This window comes from Cetorhinus maximus, chromosome 3 (genome assembly GCF_964194155.1).
Source record: "Cetorhinus maximus chromosome 3, sCetMax3.hap1.1, whole genome shotgun sequence".
Taxonomy (NCBI): Eukaryota; Metazoa; Chordata; class Chondrichthyes; order Lamniformes; family Cetorhinidae; genus Cetorhinus; species Cetorhinus maximus.
This window is the reverse complement of record NC_135881.1, coordinates 30,325,576-30,347,026: the sequence shown is the minus strand read 5'-3', so window position 1 is coordinate 30,347,026 and position 21,451 is coordinate 30,325,576. Positions and strand designations below refer to the sequence as shown.

The window sequence follows — 21,451 nt, the reverse complement described above, 5'->3', positions numbered from 1 at the left end:
GCATCTATGAGAGCTTTCAAATTGCTCCCAACATGTGATAAGTTGTGTAGTATTTAAATTAATGCTTATCTTTTCCAATTATTACCAAGATATGAGATAGAGAAATAATTAGCTATGGATTATAGCTGGCGGTAGTTATGAAAACTGATAGTTATCTTGAAAAGAGTTATTGATTCTAAAACATTTTGATAAGAATGCATCTTCCTGTGATTGAGTACCAAAGCAGTGGAAAACGTAAATGAAAAATTTAATCTCCTGGAGATGTAAATTGTTAAATAACAGTAGAACTTTAGTTTGGTGTAATTGATTTTCCTGATATTGATTTCAAAATGGATTATCTAAACCTACCTTTGGAGAAATCTTGTGCAATGGATGTTGAATATATTTGTGGCAGTTTAGAGTGTTATACGACATGGGCATAGCTGTTCGCACAGCAAACAAGGCATTGTTTATTTAACCCATTGTTGCTTACAGGGTCCGTTTAGTGGAAAGAGGATCTCCCCACAGCCTGCCGCTAATGGAGTCTGGAAAAGTGAGTAACAGATTCTACTTTGCAATGTCAGATTTAAATACAAAAAGTTAAATATTTAAATGTTTGCATACAGTTGTGTTTTTTTTAATGTGTATTAAGTTTTATTCTCATCAAGGTGAAGGATGTGCCCACAGAGGGAATGAAACACTTGACCACTTTTGGCTGTGATTGTTTGCTTTAAACCTTCCTGGGTCAAATTTTTAATAATTCACTCACGGGATGTGGGCTTCGCTGGCTGGGCCAGCATTTAATACCCATCCCTACTTGCCCTTGAGAAGGTGGTGGTGACCATCCTTCTTGAACCGCTGCAGTCCATGTGATGTAGGTACACCCACAGTGCTGTTAGGGAGGGAGTTCCAGGATTTTGACCCAACGACAGTAAAGAAATGGTGATATATTTCCAAATCAGGATGGTGTGTGGCTTGGAGGGGAACTTGCAGGTGGCGGTGTTCCCATGTGTCTGTTGCCCTTGTCCTTTCAAGTGGATAGAGTTCACGGGTTTGGAAGGTGCTGTCGAAGGAGCCTTGCTGAGTTGCTGCAGTGCATCTTGTCGATGATAGACACGGCTGCCACTGTTCGTTGGTGGTGGAGGGAGTGAATGTTTGTGGAAGGGGTGCCAATCAAGCAGGCTGTTTTGCCCTGGATGGTGCATTTTATGGACAGGAAATACTTGGGCAGTTTTCCACATAGCCGCGTAGATGTTGTAGCTATAGATAAAGTATGGTAGATACAAGATGGAAAATGACAACCCTATAAGCTCTACCTGAATTGCAAATGAACACCCCTTACTGCACCACTTTTACGTTTGGAACACTGGCGATCTTAATGCTCAAGATCACCAATCTAGTTTATTTTCTGCCTTTTTTTTATTGTCCTTGTGGAACTGAATTGAGACTACCACAAATTAATATCATGTGAGGCTCATGCAGCTGGCAGGGTGATCTTCAATACATCAATTTTGGTTGTTTTCAGCTAGAACTGAAAGAAGTGTTTTGGCAGCTTCTGCCAACCAGTCTTCTAATGGCCTCAGTGTTTAACACAAACAACCTGTCTTTATTATTTGTTGACTTTGAAAGTGAGAGTCTTTCCTATTAATTTATTTTCTCCTGCTGATGCGGTGTCATAGTCTCTTGAAGTGCACAACAAAAACAAAAATACCTGGAAAAACTCAGCAGGTCTGGCAGCATCTGTAGAGAGGACCACAGTTAAGAGCTGAGTTTTTCCAGATATTTTTGTTTTTGTTTTGGATTTCCAGCATCCGCAGTTTTTTGCTTTTCTCTTGAAATGCACCCCTGACATAACAATATGAGAGAATACGTTGATCTGAAGTGTTGTTATGAAAGGGAAACCAGTAACTATCTTGCATGCAGAGAAAAGAATAGAAAGCTAGGTATTTCTGGACCACTGTTATGTAACTCCTGGCAACTGAATTGGGTAGATTTGGTGGAGGATGGGTAAAATTCATCCTCCTTGTTAGGTGTAAATGTATGTTTTGGAGATGGAGTCTCATTTTGAATTTTGACCAAAATATATAGACTCTATATTTCTTATCATGGCTCCCCCCCGCACCCCATCCCATATGCTGGAAGTGTAGTTTGTTCGAGATTTACCCGATAAACAGGTGGGCCGAGCCAGTTATATGACTTGATCATCCCGCCCCATGGAAAACTTACCATCTGGTAGGGACTTACAGCTGGAAATGTAGACAGAAACACATAGGCCTGAGAAACCTGGTAGTTCCAAACTAACTTTAGGAACTTTCAGCTGTAGTTAGAGAACAACAGCCAGAATGCTTTCAGGCCTTGGAAATACATGGAGCTGTTGCCAAAGAATATAACATAAGAGATAGGAGGAGGAGAAGATCATTTAATCCTGCTCCACATTCAATATGATCATGGTTGATCTTGTGTTTCCATTCCACTTTCTCACCTGCTCTCTAAGTCTTTTGATTCCCTGAGAGACCAAACTCTATCTCAACATTAATGTATTCACTGATGGTCCATCCACAGCCCTCAAGAGTTGAGGATTTCAAGGGTTCACAACCCTTTTATTAACCTTTTGTGAAGCTCCTTATTGAATGACTTTTGAAAATCTAAGTATACTACATCTACTAATTTCTCTTTATCTACCTTACCAGTTCCATCCTTAAAGAATGCAAACCCTTTTTGTAAAACTATGCTGACAATGATCATAGTATGATTTTCTAAGTGTATTGTTAAAACTTCCTTAATGATAGATCCTAGCACTTTTCTGGTGTATGGCTAATTGGCCTGCAGTTCCGTGTTTTCTCTCTCCCTCCTTGTATAGCAGTGTTATATTTGCTAACTTCCAATCTGCTGGGACCATTCTGAAATCTAGGAAATTTTGGAAGCTCACAGCCAGTGCATCCACTATCTCTGCTGCTATCTCTTTTAGAACCTTAGAATGTAGGCCATCAGATCCTGGGGATTTGTCAGATTTTAGTTCCTTGAGTTTCTCCAGTACCTTCCTCTGCTGAAATTAATTACCTTAATTTCTTCACTCTTATTAGCTCCTAGGTTGCCCTCTATTTCTGGTATGTAACTTGTGTCTTCTACTGTGAAAACAGACCCAAATGTTTGCTTAATGTCTCTGCTGTTTCCTCATTCCCCATGATAATTTCTCCTCTCTCTACTTCTAAGGGACCAGTGTTTACTTTAGCTACTCTCTTCCTTTTTATATACTTGTAAAAGCTCTTACAATCTGTTTTTATATTCCTGGCTCATTTACTCTCATATTTTTTTTTGTAGGCCATCTGTCTAGCAAAGGCAGGGAAATCCTTTTTTCATCTCCATAATACCTGTAAACTTCAGCCTGCCCCGAGTATGATGGAGGGGAATATTGAAGTCATGATGACTATTTAACTTATGCTTTGAAATTAAGTAGTATGCTTCTCCATTATAATTAAAATTATTTGCACTTCAAAAGTTGAATTTCTGCACAATCAAAACTTTTGTACATTTTTGCCCAAAGTAAAATGATTTGCAAAACCTGCTATGTATAATATTAGTTGTTATCTATTATAGTGAAAGATATAAAGCATTGGAAAAGGTAGATTCACCAGAATGTTACCTGGGATTTGAGGGCGGCTACAGGGTTGTTACGGTTAGGAAGAGGGCTTGAGAATCTCTCACTTTTTCCTCAAAAATCTCATTAAAATAGCTTGATGAGTAATATCAGATGTTTCAAAAGTTTTATCTTACCGGTTTGACTCCCCATTTCATAATGGGCAGAAAGTAGCAAAGAAAAGTCTTAAGCAATGGTTTTAGTTTATCTCTTGTTCTGCTAGCTTTAATTCCAGTCTTTCACTTTGTTGCCATTAAAATGGCAACCTCCTTGCTGTCTGAACTTCCCCACAAAGTCTCATGTGTAGGAAACTTCACAATGTAGCTGCTGAAAATCAAAATAGTTTATAGCAACTCAGTTTTCTCAGACACTATGTTAATTACCTTCTCAGCAAATTTGGTAAATTTGCGAGACTTGACCGATTACTAGTTATCCCGTGCTGTCTGCTGTTTATAACCTGAGCACTCTTTAAATGATTGCTGGTAACAAAATGCTCCAGACCATTTTCACAATGAAGGCTTTTGGATAGCATCGATAATTCCAAGATTCCTACTTCACTCCTTTTTTTGGACATTGTAGTTACATTTACTGTCCTCCGGTCATCAGGTTCAGCTCCTAAGAATATTAATCGAAGTTTGCCTATTTCCTCACACATTTCCTTGTGGTTTGCAAGATATTCCAGATATAGTTGTATACATTTAATCCCTTAAGTCTCTTCATCCTCATGCTTTATTAGCCTTTGGGACAGTCTGAGGAATTGATTCAATGCATATATAGATGCACTCATTTGTTCTTTATCTCATAATTGTTCTTTATCTCATAATGGGGAAGCATAAGGACATAAGAAATAGGAGCAGGAGAAGGCCATTCGGTCTCTCAAGGCTGCCCCACCATTCAATAAGATCATGGCTGATCTGCCCCAGGACTCAACTCCTCTTTCATGCCAGCTCCTCATATTTCTCCCCTATATTTCAAAAATCTATCTACCTCCTTGTTAAATACTTCAGTGATCTAACCTCCACAACTCTCTGGGGTAGAAAATTCCAGACATTCACTATCCTCTGCGAAGAAATTCCTTCGCATCTCAGTGTCCCCTTATTCTGTACCTACGTTCCCTAGTTCGAGATTCCCCCACTAGTGGAAACATCTTCTCAACATCGACCCTGTCAAGCCCCCTTAGAATCTTGTATGTTTCAATAAGATCACCCCTTATTCTTCTAAACTCTAATGAATAAAGGCCTCATCTGTTTAGCTGTCCTTCATAAGTCAACCACTTCATCCCAGGAATCAGCCTAGTGAATCTCTTTTGAACTGCCTCCAATGCCAGTATATCCTTTCTTAAATACAGGGACCAAAACTGTACACAGTACTCCAGGTGCAGCCTCACCAACACCCTGTACAGTTGTAACACAACTTCCCTATTTTTAAACTCCAGCCCCCTAGCAATACAGGCCAAAATTCCATTTGTCTTCTTAATTACTTGCTGCACCTGCATGCTAACCTTTTGTGTTTCATGCACAAGAACACCCCTCTGTGCTGCACTTTTTAGGAGTCCCTCTACATTTAAATAATAACCTACGTTTTGATTCTTCCTACCAAAGTACATGACCTCTCACTTTCCTATATTAAACTCTATCTGCCAAGTTTTTTGCCCACTCACTCAACCTATCTATATCCCCTTGTTTGCATACATGAGCCATAAGGAAGCTGTTTTATAAATATAACAGTGAAATTAAATAAGTTTTCACTCCCGAGCTTCAGGATTTTGTTCCAACAAAATTAAGCATGCCCACCTCTGCTAGTGAACATTTTTCTGCAATCTTTAATTTTTTTCCTTTTCTAAAACTAATTCAGTTCCCTAATGAATGATGTTGCATGTTCCTACGTGAAGAAGCATACCATGTTCTAATACCTGTCAGTGCAAAACACAGTAACATCTCATTCCTTCATTCTTGATAACTTTGAATCTATTCATGTGTTTCAAATTCACTAACCCATGGGAACAACCTTTCATAGTTTACAAAACTTTTCATAATTTTGGAAATGTCTCATAGATCCCACCCTTTGCCCACCTCTGTTCAAGTGAAAACAGCCCTGAATATGTTTACTCTTTCTTCAAAACTCTAATCTCTCATACCCAGTATCATCCTGGTGAATTTTTTTTTGTATCCTTTCCCTGGCTGTCACGTTTATCTTGCACTAGGTGCCAGTAACCCAGAATTGGCCCCAGGGGCCCAATCAATATTTTGTATAAAATCAACTTTAATTCCTTTTATATTTAGAGTCCCCATTTATGAAATGCAGAATCCTTCTGATTTTTGTTTTTAAGCACTCCCGCCCTTAAAGACCTTTGTTTCTGCACCTCCAAATCTTCCTCTGTTAGGAAAGTCACTTCTAGCCTAAAAATGAATTTAAACATGACTTTCTGTGCAGTCGACAAAAAAACAATACAGGCATTTTGCAGGTTACCTTTTGTAATAATAGCTGTGCAGAGAGAAACAGAGTTAATGTTACAAGTAAATGACCTTTCATCAGAAGCAATGTAAGGTCTTCAACCTAAAATGCCCAGCTTGTTTCTCTCTCCACAGATGCTGTCTGACCTACTGAATATTTCCAACATTTTCTGTTTTTCAGGTTTCCAGTATCTGCATATATCACTTCTGTTTTTAGAATTTACTTCTTTTGTTCCTGATTTCAAAACTAGAAGGTTGATTCCATGCATAAGGGCCCATACTTGTTTATCCATCAAAAAAAATCAGGACATGGCCATGCCAGTGAATTCGACTGTGCAAATACACTGCTGTGCTTACTTTCCTGAATTTTCCACTCTCCATAGCTGGGTTACTCTCCTTGGCCATTACTGGTCTAGTTTACCTTAAAGGGCACAAAATTGATGATATTGTAGGTAAGTGCCAATTGGCCAGGTTTCGCCAATAAGGCAGACAAAATGCTATTGACCAAAGTCACCCAGAGACAAAACAAAAGTATTATAATTTCTATTCAACAACAAAAACAAGAAGTGCTGGGAAAACTCAGGTCTGACAGCATCTGTGGAGAGAAAGACAATTAACGTTTTGAGTCTGTATGACTCTTCTTCAGCTGAAGAAGAGTCATACAGACTCAAAACATTAACTCTGTCTTTCTCTCCACAGATGCTGTTAGACTTGCTGAGTTTTTCCAGCACTCTTTGTTTTTTTTCTCAGATTTCCAGCATCCACAGTATTTTGCCCTTACAATTTTTATTCATTGCTATCAAAATAAAAAACATTAATATCCAGGCTTTTAGAAGCAAAGAAACATTCTCCAGGGCATTTGATGACTGGATGTACAAGTTATATTCAAGAGGCCATCCTCATAAACATCTGTGAAATGTACAGTTGTGCCCACAGTAAATTCATACTTTATGATACTCTTGCCTTGTACTTGTTAACATTGAACCTTGTAAATTGTCTTAACAGATACTACCCGGAGTGAGGATAATCATTGCCAATCCTGAAACAAAAGGACCACTGGGTGACTCGCACCTCGGAGAGGTGAATTATGAACCATGTTTCTTCAGTTTGAAAACAATTTTCTTTTGAGACGTAAATTTCCTTATGTTATAAATATCTGGTTTCATTGGGCAATGTCATAGCAGAGGCTATTCAAGGTCCAGTGTACACCAACTCTAATTGAGGTAATGTGCTATGGCTATACCAAAACAATTTCTGAGAAAGCTGGCTTAACACCTCTGTAGGATTATGCATGTTTCTGTGGATTTCACTTCGATGGCATCTTCATTCTCCTACCTCTCCATGTGTTGTCTTCTCACTCTTTCATTTAAAATGTTTCTTTGGTACCTGTTCCAAATTTACTTTTCACTATTTTTGAGTTAGATTTTCTGATCCCACTTCCAGTTTAGATCCACAAGAGTTTGCCTCTGCTTTCTTCATTGCCTTGATAGAGTTCTGTGCATGGAGTTGGAAAAATGAGGAAGTTAAGTTTACTCATTCTTTGAATGAAGTTCCATCTTCACACGTTCATCCACAACTGGGGTTACCTCTAATTTTTCCACTTGGGCCTACTTATTTTCTTTGTTTTTATCTTCCTTTTTTTTTCACCGCTCCAAAGTCCATTCACTAGCTACTGACTCCATCCCTCACCCTGGCAGTAGTCTGAGACTAAACTAGTCTGTTTATAATCTTGGTATCACATTTGACCTTGAGATAAGCTTTCAACCACACATTCAAGTCACCACTAAGACTGTCTATTTCCATCACCTGATTTCACCTCTGTCTCAACTCATTGGCTGCTGAAACCTCATCCATGCCTTTGTTATCTCTAGACTCAACTGTTTCAATGCACTTCTGGCTGGAGTCTCATTTTCTAATTTCCATAAACTTTAAGTCATCCAAAACTCTGCTGCCTGGTGTTTTAACTCGCACCAAGTCCCATACCCCATCACCCCTGTGCTTGCTAACATATGTTGGCTCCTGGTCAAGCAACAACTTGATTTTAAAATTCTCAGTCTTGTTTTCAAACCCCTCCATGGCCTCCGCCCTCCCTCTTTCTCTGTAATTTCCTCTAGCCATACAACCTTCCAAAATATCTGCACTCATCTAATTCTGGCCACTTGCGAATCCCTGATTTTAATCACTTACTGTGGATGGCTGCACCTTCGGTTGTCTAAGTATTAAGCTCTGGAATTCTCTCCCTCACCGCTCTGCTTCCTGACCTCACATTCCTCTTTTAAGACATTCCTTAAAACCTTGACCAAGCTTTTGGTCATCTCACCTAATATGTCCTTATGTGACTCAGTAACATACTTCGTTTTATAAAACTTCTGCGAAGCACCATGGAATGTTTTGTCACATTAAAGGTGCTATATAAGTATAAGCTGCTGTTGAATCTTCTATGGTTCTTAACATATTTTAGAAGTCAGAGTACTAAGGCTGTAACTGTGAATGAAGCCTTCTATTTTGTACAGTGAGGGATGATCGCCTGGATAAAATAGACTATGCATGACTGTGCAAAATTCTTAATAGAACTGTTAACCCAAGGATGTTCCCACTCCACATTGAAATTTCTGCTTGAATGTGAACACCCATTTGAAGACTGAGGAAGATGTCACAATCTAGCAATATTAATTTTTCCTCGAACGTGCTTCCTTGTTTCTCTTGCTCTATTTGTGGTTTACTTTCGCCTTCAACTCTCTCTGTATATTTCTCCCATTTCTACTGCAGCTTTATTTTGTGGATGTTAATGTGTATTTGAATTATGATATCAATGATCGCAGATAAAGAGAATCCCAGTGCATTATTTACTACATAAATTACATGCACTGAATGTAACAGTGATTGCACTGGTCTCAGCAAAGGCCTTTTCATATGCTCTACCTTTCATTATAAACAAGCTCTCTTCAATGAATTAGCTTTTACTGAACTGTAAGACATTAACATTTGCTCATAGATTTTCCATGGTGTTGTTCATAAATGATCTTGACCAATTTATGATGGCTGCAGTGGTACCAGTTACTGTTCATTGATTTCCTGCAAGTTCTTTCTCATATACTTTCTTTCTCTGTCTCCCCATTCATATAAACATGCATAACATAGTGCCATTAACATAGAAAAATGTCCCAAGGCACTTCTCAACTAGCTGTTAAACTCAATATAGCGATTGAATGACAAATTGCAAAACAGAAGTATTTTGTTGGATTGTGACAAAGCAGTGATTCACGTTTTTTCTCAAATGGACAGATATGGGTTCATAGTGCTCATAACGCTAGTGGATATTTCACCATTTATGGAGATGAATCACTTCAATCAGACCACTTTAATTCACGTTTGAGTTTTGGAGACACACAAACTGTATGGGCCCGAACAGGTTACTTGGGATTTCTTAGACGGACTGATCTTACAGATGCAAATGGAGGTAAGGACTAGAATGCAGGAATACACATTCAAATTTTCAGAGTAATACATCATCAGAGTTTGTTTTTTAAATCTCTTATTGGACTTGATGGACCTTTCCCTGTTCTTAATTTATTTCTTTATCTTGCATTGTATTCAGGACATTCAGATACATTGTTTTCTATGTTAGAAAATGTCCATAATTTAAGTTTCAGATGGGTTTGATGAAGTCTATAATTTGTGTTTTGTTAGAGCGACATGATGCATTGTATGTTGTGGGTGCCTTGGATGAAGCAATGGAGTTGCGGGGAATGAGATATCACCCCATTGATATCGAAACATCTGTGATTCGTGCCCACAAGAGCATCACTGAATGGTAGGTGTTTCTGTGCCTGGCGAACATTTTACTTGCAGTGGGAAGTTTTCTTGTTTTGAGCAGTATAGGACAGTTCTGAAAGTCATGAAGTTTACTCCTTTATTGCATAACTCATGCTATTCTATTGAGATGTTAATTAGCATTTTTGTATCAATTTTAATTACTGTGGTCAGATCATTCTCAAATGGCTATTTTGTTGTCTTAGATTGCAATGACACCCATCTTCCTGCTAAAAAGGGGTATAGAATTTTAATGAGATTTCAAGTCAAATCTTCACCACCTCTTCTTTCCCTTCCTTGCAAAATAACTTTTAAAAACTAATTATTGCTTTAAAAAAAAGAGACGTCTAAGCTTTTCGTCTTGAACTCATCAGAACATTCGCAAGAATACCAATATAAAGGGTAAAACAACTATTTATACTGTATGTGAAGAGAGTTCTGATTGGTTGGCATGTCACTCTCTTCACATACAGTATAAATTTCTGTTTTCTCCCTTATATTGGTATCCTGCGAGTGTCCTGAGGAGTGCAAGATGAAAAGCTTAGACCTCTCTTTTTTTAGCAATACCTAAGTTCTGTACTGCCAAACGACTTTAAAAAATAATGAACTCTTACCCAAAAAATAAGCACAATGTTAAAGGCTTTATACCTGAAGAAAGCATGCATTATATACATATGCAGAAAGAAAAATGATATAAAACCCTGGAGATTTAAATAAGAAGCTGCAAAACACATGAGCCAATAAGTGATGAATGCAAAGCTTGTAGTGACAAAAGAAACAAGAAATGCAAAGATATGAAAAGTGGCTGAAATTGGAGGGAAGTGGGTAGGAATAATCACCTTCAAGGGGAAATGACATATACCATTTAATAAAGTTGTGTACTGCTGAAAAAATAAATTTTGCTGAAGCTTTTTGCCTCGCACACATCAGAACAATCCCAAGAATACCAGTGACAGGGGAAGCAACAACTTTATACTGTATGAGAAGAGAGTGCTGATTGGTTGGAAAGTGGACTCTGACTGGTAGAGGCATTGCCATGGATAATGCACCAGTTGATGGTAACTAACATTGTTTGATATTTAAACCAGGCAGTTTGAGTGATTGGTCAAGGCATTGTCCTGAGGAATGAACCAGTGAATGCCTATCACTTATTTTCTTTAGCTGAAATAGGCACATGTGTGTACATGTTCTACCTATCTGCCAGTAACAGAGCTTTGTGTATTAATATATGTAACTTCCAGTACACACAAGTACGCTGCGAGCCCAACTGACAGCCTTAAATTGGTTGTCAGCGTAATTTTTAGCATACTGAGGATTATTTAAATGTTGTCCCATCGGCTAATGTTGGAGACCACGTTTTGAGTTTTGCAAGCACGGGCTGGTGAATACAGTCTGTACCTTGCTCATTGTGAACAGCTGAAAGGACATGCTGTTTGATACGATACGCCAGTCTTTGGGACATACGGCCCACATACCTAGCATCACACTGGCACTGAAATTCATATACCACATTACTCATTTGTATGACAAGCACAACGTCTTTTTGGCATGACAGTAGCATCCTGTTAGTGGCAAATACCATTCATGTTGCTACTGCATAGTAGCAGCGTGAAACAGCTAGCTTCACCTGTTGCTCAAATATTTGAGATACTTGCCCTTCCAGGGTAATCTGTGGTAGAGCGGGCACTTTTCAGGGCCAAAAATGATGGCCTTTGGCCCGTCCATGAGTTTGCATTATATACAGCACGAAATGATCTGATCAGGGTAGCCATTAACCTGCAGGATGTCTTGATGTGCCCCATTTCAGCATCAAGCTTGCATGCTGAGCAAATAGCTTGTGCCCTATATACGAGGTTGCCGATAAGGCCAACCTTAGCATGTAGAACTGTAAGAATCCCAATGTTGTATTGACCAGTGATAGAGAACCCAACTAGTATGTCAAGGAAAAGAAGTTAATTTGACTGCTCCATTTCAAAGGTGAATTTGAGCGCAGGATGGAGCCCATTAAGACATGCAAGGAAATTATTACATGTTGCTATGGATTTAAATATAGCAAATGTATCATCCACATATCAGAAATATGTAAGGGGTAGGAAGGTAGATGTCATCCCATCCAAGACACTTTTCTCACGACGATGTTTGTGAGAGCTGGGCCTAGAGAGGATCCCATGGCAACGCCATCTGTTTGGGCATACATGGTGTCTTTAAAGCTGAATTCAACTGTTCGAGTTGCCGAGTTCATAAGTTCAATGAATACCAATTCACGCAATGGTGGTGGGTCTAGACTGCCATGATATAGTGCTGCAGCGCAAATATCTATGGCTTCTTTAACTGGAACATTGGTGAATAGGCTAGCAATGTCAAATGAGCACATGGACACAGCATTGCTATCGATATGCAAGTCCTATATGGCCTTCTCAAATGTGAAAGAATCCTTCACCGTGTATTTGGAAAACTTGTTCAAAACTGCTTGTAACAATTCACCTAGCCATTTGGCCCATTTATGCTGTGCAGAACTGGTCATAGATAAGATAGGGCGTAAAGGGACATCATCTTTGTGTGTCTTGGGCAGCTCATACACGCACAGGCACAGCAAGCAATGAGGACAAACCCTGTCATATGTATATCATGCAACAGCTCATCGCCCTTACACAAGTCCAAGAAGCATATTTTAGCTTACTTTCGAGTAAGGCTGTCCAGTCATGTTGAGCAGCAAGTCCAATGGATACGAATTTGGACTCGTCATTAAGAATGACAGGCATTTTGTTAAATTGGGCACGCTTGTTAAGGATGATCACCTTGGAAAGGCAAGGTATCTCAAAAAGTTGAGCAAAGGTGAAGCTAGCCGTTTCACGCTGCTACTATGCAATAGCAACACAAGTATTCGCCACGAACAGGATGCTGCTGTCAATCAAAAAAGACATTGTGCCTATCACACAAATGAGTAATGTGGTATATGAATTTCAGTGTCAGTGTGTTGCTAGACATGTAGGCCATATGTCCCAAAGACTGGCAGATTGTAGCAAACAGCCTGTCCCTTCTGCTGTTCACAACAGGCAAGGTGCAGACTGTACCCAACCAGCTCGTGCTTGCAAAACTCAAAATACAGTGTCCAACATTAGATGTGATTCTATGATGGGAAACATTTACTAAATAATCCTCAGTGTGCTAAAACTTACGCTGACAACCAATTTAAGATTGTCAGTTTGGCTTGCAGTGTGGTGCATTTACATGTACTGGAAGCTGCATATATTAATACACAATGACCTGTTCTTTGCAGACAGAAAGAATATGTACACACATTGTGCCTGTTTCAGCTAAACAAAATAAATGATAGGCATTTGCTGGTTCATTCCGCAGGACAATGCCTTGACCAATCAGGGTCAAGCTGCCAGGTTTAAATTTCAAGCAATGTTTGGCAGTTAACTGTCAGTCACCATTCTCCATAGCAATGCCTCTACCAATCAGAGTCCACTTGCCAACCAATTAGCATTCTTGTCTCATACAGTATAAAGCTGTTGCTTCCTCTGACATTGGTAGTCTTGTGATTGTTCTGATGAGTGCAAGAGGAAAAGTTTTGACAAAATGTCTTTTTTCACCAATACTCAAATTCTGTACTACCAAACAACTAAGCTCTGAAGAAGAGTCATACGGACTCGAAACGTTAACTCTGTCTTTCTCTCCACAGACGCTGTCAGACCTGCTGAGTTTTTCCAGCATTTTTTGTTTTTGTTTCAGATTTCCAGCATCCGCAGTATTTTGCCTTTAACTTAGTTTACTTGTGCTGTGGTGGAAGGTGTGGGCAGAGATTTACAGAGGAGAAGAGAAATTTTTACACTCGAAGTTTTTAGAATCTGAAACACCCCACATGGTTAGGTGGTGGAAGCTGATTCCATAACTAATTTTAAAAGGGAGTTGAGTAGATACTTGATGAGAAGCTTATGGACCAAAAGTGAAGGTGTGCGACTAAGCACAACTTCTCTTTCAAAGAGCCAGCATAGGCATGATGGGCTGAATGGCCTCATTCTGTGGTATGCATTTCATTGATTTAGAATGACTGCTTAGATCTATATAGTAACAATGTTAGTCTCTTTGCAGTTCCATGTCAGAATGCAAAATGGGCGAAATACGTGGAGGTTACCAAAGGCAAGATTGCAATTTAAGGATAATGTAGCTTGGCAAGCTGGTGAAGAAGGGTTTGGAAAGATAATCTGGAGACATGAATAAAGGTTCTAGTGACAAAAAAGGGGAGGGTAGCAGCAGAGGTAGGTAATATTTTGAAGGTGGAAGTAGATAATGGTGATGGAACGGATTTGAAAAGGAGTTTGGACTTACCCTTGTCCTGTAATCAAATTTGGCCATGGAGTGGGAGGGGTGATTTTCTTTTCAGATGGTTGAGACAAATTTAGCAATAGACATCCAGGCCAGACATGTTACATGTGTGTGCAAGCTTACAGCCCTCGGGTTTAAGCAATTAAAGATGGTGATCAAGAGAGGCAATGAGGATGGGAAATTGAGAGTGATTTGGTGTGGATAAAGCTGGTAAAAGAGGAAGCAAGGCAGTTATTGAGTAGCCCAAATGAGATGACAAAATCATGGTGAATGCAGATAGGAGAGGGAGTTGGTAAAGGTGCTAGTGAGGGATCTGAGAGGCAGAGTTTCTAGTGATGTAGGGTGATGGTGCAGAGGTTAGGGCAAGAAAGATGACGTGGATAACAAGGGAGGCGAATAAGTGTTTGGTCATGGCATGTTAATGATGAAGTCCTTGGAAGTGGTGAAACCTTATATTGTGGAGGTGGTCTTGCATATAGGTGAGGGTACCGACACATTGGGTGAGAAACGTGGAAGGGATATTTCAACAAGAATGTCACCAGGGGCTTTGGATAATGTTAGGATTTGAGGACCTTGAAAGAGAGTGAAAGAAAATAGTAGGAGGGTAGATTGAATTTAAATCTTGTGATGAGTTAAATTAGACATGGTGGCAAATTTGGTGGAACATGAAGTTAAACAGGGTTGCCTAGGTAAGGAAAAATAAGTTGCTATGAACAAACTAGATTTTGATTGGCTCCAGGATGAAGTCAGGGATGGGAACTTGTAGGGATGGCCATGGAAAAGTAGTTAAGGTTATTTAATGTGATGAGCAAATGCTGAATGATACTTCTGGTGAACCAAGGTAGTGAATAAGGGGCTGCTAAAGAGGAAGAAATATTTGTTGATCAGTGTTAACCCATTTCTTTTTAGCTTAAATCGGATATATAATATATTTTGCTTCATTCCAAATAAACTGCTTCCTCCATATTTCTCCTTTTTTATTTTCCTCCAGTGCGGTGTTTACCTGGACAAATCTTTTGGTGGTGGTGGTGGAACTGGACGGATCAGAACAGGAAGCTTTGGACCTTGTTCCTTTGGTCACTAACGTGGTTCTGGAGGAACATTACCTAATTGTAGGAGTAGTAGTTGTGGTTGATGTTGGAGTGATTCCTATAAACTCACGTGGAGAAAAACAACGCATGCATTTAAGGGATGGATTTCTGGCAGACCAACTAGATCCGATCTATGTGGCCTACAACATGTAGCCTCTTGTTCTAAGGCTTCCATTAACTATGTGTATGTATATATGTAAAAAGAACTCTTGGTGTTCACCACAAAATGTGCAGAAGCCGATAGACGATACTTGCTCCACAGAGGGACTTCCTGCACTTGCAAGCACTAGTGACTCGCCACAAAGATGTGAAACTATCCCTTTGTACCACAGACATTTAACAGGCAAAGACAATGATACGTACACAACTCTTTGAAAGTCAAAAGCCCATTATGGAGCCTGTTTCTTGCTTGTTGGTTGATTAACTGCTTTTGAAGTAAGTGTACTATCTGCGCTCTGTATTTTTAAGTTATATCAGCTGAAGTTGCTTACGTTTTTTAATCTGCCCTCTAAGGGGGTGCTTTTTATGTATTCACATACTGTGGCAAAAGCAAGTATTTTAGATTGTTAATTCTTGAGATTTGGTCAAAAATTGTCAAAAAGTTGTAAACAAGGAACCTTCTATCTAGAAATGACTGGTTTAGGATATTTTGCCCCTCTTTTTTTTCTTATGTCTGGTATTTGATATAAAGAGGTACAAGAGTAACGTCCACCCTGTCAGCACCTTAACAGCTGCACCGAAATCATAAACTCCCTCTCAAAGCAGGGCTTGGCAAACCTGATAAGCCAGTCAGGAGGAGGTGTCTGCTACCTAACAATATGAGTGTTTATTGTTGGTGTAGCCACTGAAGGCGTATCAGTTATGTTTTCGCTTGTGTGATGATATCATTGTACTACAAACAGGAGAAAAAAATACTGAGTAACTTCATATCATGTAATTATGTACAAAACAGTTTTAATTTATTTTGTTCTCTTTAGAAGTATAAGAAGAGAAAGACATTTGAGAATGTTTTCCTCTTTTAAGTGTTTGCTAATAAGAGGCAAAGTGTTGCATTATTTTATGTGGATAGCTTCACATCGGCACACTATATTCGAGGTAATTCATCGGATCTATGGTTTTACCAATGGAAGAGACATTGAAAGTCCAGTAATTCTTACTTGCATGGTGTCCTGGTTTTTAAATGAACAACGGTCATGTCATTCACTCAGCCCACCTCAGAGGTGTAGTATCTCAGTGCGTGAAGTGACCCGCAAGCAACTTCCATCAGAAGATCCCAGCTTGTGAAAAGATCAATGGACATCTTTATGCTTGTGAATTAACTGAGGTTTAAAGTGCACTAAAAAAATTTGAAAAATCAATAAAAAAAAATTGTATTGTGCCAGATTGCCTGGTGTTCATTGATAACTTTGTGTTGGCATGTGCACACACACACTGCTGTTAGACTCTCCGCATGTGGCAGGTTAAACAGAGTAGATTGTGTGTTTTCTAAGATGTGTGCATGCTTAATGCTCCTGTGTGACTTCAGATTCTGAACTGACAGCTATTTATGATAGTTTCAAACTTTTTACTGCTGCTAATTGTGTTTATAGTAAAGCTTTTTCTTAACTTGTTATGGGTTTGTAAGAATTGAAAAAAATCATAAAGCAACTAGCTGCAAAAGAGCCGTTTTGCCAGTAAACACACTTTGAAATATTGAGTTAAAATATAGGATATAAGGAACTAATGTACAAGAATAGGTGTTAATTTTTTACAGTTAAATTTTTTGCAACAATATATTTTACATTAAAATGTCAGGTTTTTAAATTTTTTTCTGATAGGGTGCAGTGTACACAGAAAATTGGTGGCTGACAACTTTCCTTCATTTTTGTTACAATCCCATCCCCCATCCTTCTGTAAGCTGTTTGCCATTTGTCAACACCTTCTTCCATCTGCTTCTTACTGGGATGGTAAGAGAGCCTGGTCTGCTGTTGATTTCTCTCTGCCCTTGGAAATGTTGCTTTGTGGTTAATTGATAGGAGGTGTAAGTTAAGCAGAGCCAGATCAACGACACATCACTTTTCCTGCTCACCTGAGATAAAAAGCATTCAATCGTACGTTGCAACATGACAGCAGCATGGCTGAAGATTAAACAGGCCATACGTCAGTTTAGAGTGGATCGGCAGCTTTGGAGCTGTCTGGTCGGGTGTGAAAAACATTTCGCAATGGGCTGCCTTAATGAGTGGATGTTGAATATCCCCCAGTGTATGAAAATGATGTTTGTCATGAATGAGAAAGTAAAGTAGACTATATAACAGTGGCAACAATGCTGCTTTTCTTTTACTGAGACCTAAATCCATGCTTTCAATCTAGCACATTACCTCTAAGGTTTATACATTTTCAAAGCCAGGTTTGTTGTGTCCTCTGCTACCTGCCATTTGTAAAGAGAGTCTAACATTTACTATTTGTAGTAAAGTAGGTTTCTTGTTTCGTTGTGAGAGTGGAAGAAGCAACCATCCAGAGTCCTACTAGACTCAGCAATAAAGAAGGCTTGTCCTTTATTAGAAAACTTACTATAGATAAACCATGCATTAGAATGTATAAAAACAGTTTGTCTTGTGACCTAGTGCTTTGAAGTAAAACAAAACCATGTAATGAAACTCGATGCACATGCACAAAATGGAAGGTACATGAAGATCATATAATGTCAAAACTAATCAGAACAGGATCAGATTCCTCATGGTGCTTGTTATTATTATTATTATTATTATCCTGCTTGACACTTTACCCAAGGGAAGACTGTCCCTTTATCAGTTGAATGTTAGCAGCGTTGAGTCGTGTAGTCTGATGAATGGTAAGAGAATTTCATGTACTCAACCAATCACAATGGATTTTACTGTGCAAAGGACAGCAATCTTTCTTGTATGTTAAACCACCAGTACGCTTTGTACATCTGTGATAACGCCTGTTTTATATTCAAATGAACAAATAAAAGCTTTTATTTTTGTTGCTCTGAAAACACCTCATCTGTCTTCATTCAGTGTAAATATTTCCCAGCAATGCCCTTATTAGCTAACACTCCTGTAGCCTTCAATTGCATCCTCTTTGAGATTAGTCAAGATCCTTTTCACAAAGGTTGAAAATAGTTGCTGTTTTGGCCCTATGACAGTTCTTGGATATATAACACCAAAAATTACAAGTTGGCAGAATATTATACAAACAATCTGGTATACGAGATGTATGATTGCAAAAGTCTGCAGCCCATCTAACTGGTTCCAAAACACCTCAATTTCACAATCCTTCAAATGTCAGTGTGCTATTAAGGTTGCTGTATAAATGCAGGTTGTTATTGTTCTTTTCATCAATTCCCTTAAGAATCTTGAATTCTGGAAATAATATCTTTGGGTCCCTTCTCTAGAGAAAACAATTACTTGGATGGCTTGAAGTGATTTTGAATTTGGTTGTCTTTCATAGACAGCAATGGCTAGATATCCTTGCTGTAGTATAATGACCAAAATTGTGCATAGCTCCCCAGGCATGGTCATGCCAGTGCCTTGTACAGGCTCTTGATATTTGTGCTTTACCCCTCTAGCTATACATCTCACTGTCTGGTTAGTATTTCTCAGTATCAATACACATTGTGTTTGGTTTCAATGAGCTATACACCAATATCCTAAGATCTTCCTCCTGTTTCTCCAATAGTCTTTGGACGATTTGCTTTATATTCCTGCTGTTTGTTCTCTTCTCTGGTCTCATTCCCTTGCTTTTGTCAACATTTAATGCATTTGCCACTTATCAGGCCATTTTTCCAGGTCCTCTTTATATTTCACCTTGCTTGATGCCCATTAGTTAAACCCTTCCTTCCTCAAATTGGTTTAACCTGCAAGGCTAGACTGCTTTGTTTCTGCAAACCATTTATATACGCATTAAACAGCAATGTCTCCAATACTGACCATATTGACAGCTCCAATCACAACCACCCTGCTTTCTCTGAGTTAGATCATTTTCATCCCACAACAGATTCTGACTTATAGTTTCCTGAATTGCCTCAATGACCTTTATAAAGATTGCTGTTGGGTCAGCTCCTTTCCGGTCCTCAAACACTTGGTAAGGACATGATTGGTTTTGCTAACCAGTGCTTCAAGTATCCTCATATGAAGCTAATCTGGGCCAGATGTTTGGTCTGCCTTTAACTTCCTCAGCTTATCTGTGACCATCTTATCAGAAATTTCTTTTTCCTTTAGTAATTCCTCCCCTCGAATTTCAGCTTCTTTGCTGGGTAGACAGCGCTTAATGATATCCCTGAACACTAGATATGACTCATTTAGTACATTTGCTATCTTTTCAATGGCTTGAATTTTCAGCTCAGCGGGTGGGCGCGATAGGCGGGCCCAGGAGCGGTCAGGAAACGGACTGCGGACCGCGATTGGCCCCCGGGTGCAATTTCATGCTGGCTGGCCAATTAACAGCCAGCCAGCGTGAAAAGCGCGTTGAAAAGCTCAGCGCTGCCGGGGTGGGGGTGGGAGGAGGGCGGGCCATGACGTTTCCACAGGCGCGGGCGAGCACTGAGAGAAAGCCCCCTGAAGGCAGAGAGCTGCCTTGAGGAGCAGCAGACTTGAAAACCATGAAATAAAGCTTTGAAAATGAGGAAAAAAATGTCCAAGCATCACAATCAGACACCCGAACAAATAGATGATAAAAATGCTGTCCACGGATTTCTATTTGATTTAATAACAGGAACCTCATCCTGCCCTTGGATGAGGTTTGACGAAAAGTGCAAAGTCCGCCTGGCCGATTCGCCCATCTGCCAGCCATAAGGTTGGACAGGCCACGAAAATCAGACAACTGAGCCGTTAATGGGCTTAACTGCCCTGTTAATTGGTGGGCACGCTTCCGACTTTTGCGCGCGCCCACTGAGCGAAATATCACGTGAGTGCAGGGTGACGTTGGGACACTCATGATTTCACGCCCAGTTGGGCTGGGTGTGCGCCCGCCCATGGGATGTAAAATTCTGCCCAGTGTTTAATATCATGCTGCCTTTAGGACCATCATCTCTCCTCTATCCTAAATTCTCTGGATAAATTTGTAGAAATGCTTAATGTTTCTTTTGATATTTCCTGCTGTCCTAATCTTGTTTACTATTTTAGCTTTGCTGACCTGTCTCTTCAGCTCTGCAAATTAATGTTAAAAAGATGTTTCTTTAAAAAAAGTAATCCAACTTTGTGAAGTCAACTGTTTTGAACTGAGACGTAACCAAAAAAAACTCAATTTGCTAGTTTATCAATAATTTAAAGTAGTTGTTGCTTTTTAACTTCAAATTTGGGCAACACTGAAGTTGGTTTATTATTCGAGATGGTGATGAAGTCGAACACTTTAGAGAGCATTATGAGTCATGTACGACGGATTAGTCACATATAGATCAAACTGGGTAGAGTGGGAGACTCTTCCCTGGGAGACAGTGAATCAGCTGGGTTTTTATAACAAAGTTACAGCTCGTGTTAGTTTTTTTGTGCAAATCCACAAATAGCACGCTTTATTGGATTCCATTTCAAACCTTGCCATTGCTTTGATCAGTCAATCTCTGGATTGCTAGACTAGGATGGTAGTCACTATGCCATTGTGCTGTGTAGTTGCAAGCAACACTGAAGTAAAGTCAGATTACTTTGCATTTGTTAACTATATTTTCGCTACTGATATTGTACAACTAGCATTTTTGAAATGCAACAAAATTGTGTTTTATAAAAAATAAAAGCAACTCTGTTAGTACATATTGGAGCCTCATGTTACTTTGATTACCTCCCTACCCAACTCCTAAACACATGCCTAGCTGTCCTGGCCCTTATTCTAGTTCACATCGTCATAATTTCCTTTCAAGTGCCAACTCACTCCCTTTCAAAACAACCAAAATTCTGGTATTCAAAGAAAAAAGACCATCCTTGACCCATCCATCAAATTATACTCCCCCCAAATCTTGAATCAAAACCCTTTCTCATTAATTAAAATGTGTCAGTGCTTCCTAGATCCATGTCCAGATTTTGCAAAACTACTTGTCTCAATCCCTTCAGTTTGCTCCTGCCCTACTCTTAGAATCAAAAACAGTCTAGGCGAATCAAGAATGATTGGGGAGATGGTGGTATAGTGGTAATGTCACTGGACTTATAATCCAGAGG

The 21,451-nt window shown here is 39.3% G+C and overlaps 1 protein-coding gene across 4 annotated transcripts in view; it reads left to right on the top strand.

The window, feature by feature from the left end:
- The window catches only part of LOC144677193 (disco-interacting protein 2 homolog C), a 589,517-nt gene extending 571,217 nt beyond the window's left edge, over nucleotides 1–18,300 (top strand). For all 4 annotated transcript variants that reach the window (XM_078537402.1, XM_078537389.1, XM_078537398.1 and 1 more), the window contains 5 exons: nucleotides 475–532; nucleotides 7,075–7,149; nucleotides 9,355–9,529; nucleotides 9,760–9,883; nucleotides 15,206–18,300. In XM_078537402.1, the coding sequence (XP_078393528.1) occupies nucleotides 475–532; nucleotides 7,075–7,149; nucleotides 9,355–9,529; nucleotides 9,760–9,883; nucleotides 15,206–15,458 (685 nt within the window). In that variant the 3' untranslated portion in view covers nucleotides 15,459–18,300. The remainder of the gene's footprint in view (nucleotides 1–474; nucleotides 533–7,074; nucleotides 7,150–9,354; nucleotides 9,530–9,759; nucleotides 9,884–15,205) is intronic.
- Nucleotides 18,301–21,451: the final 3,151 nt, after the last annotated feature.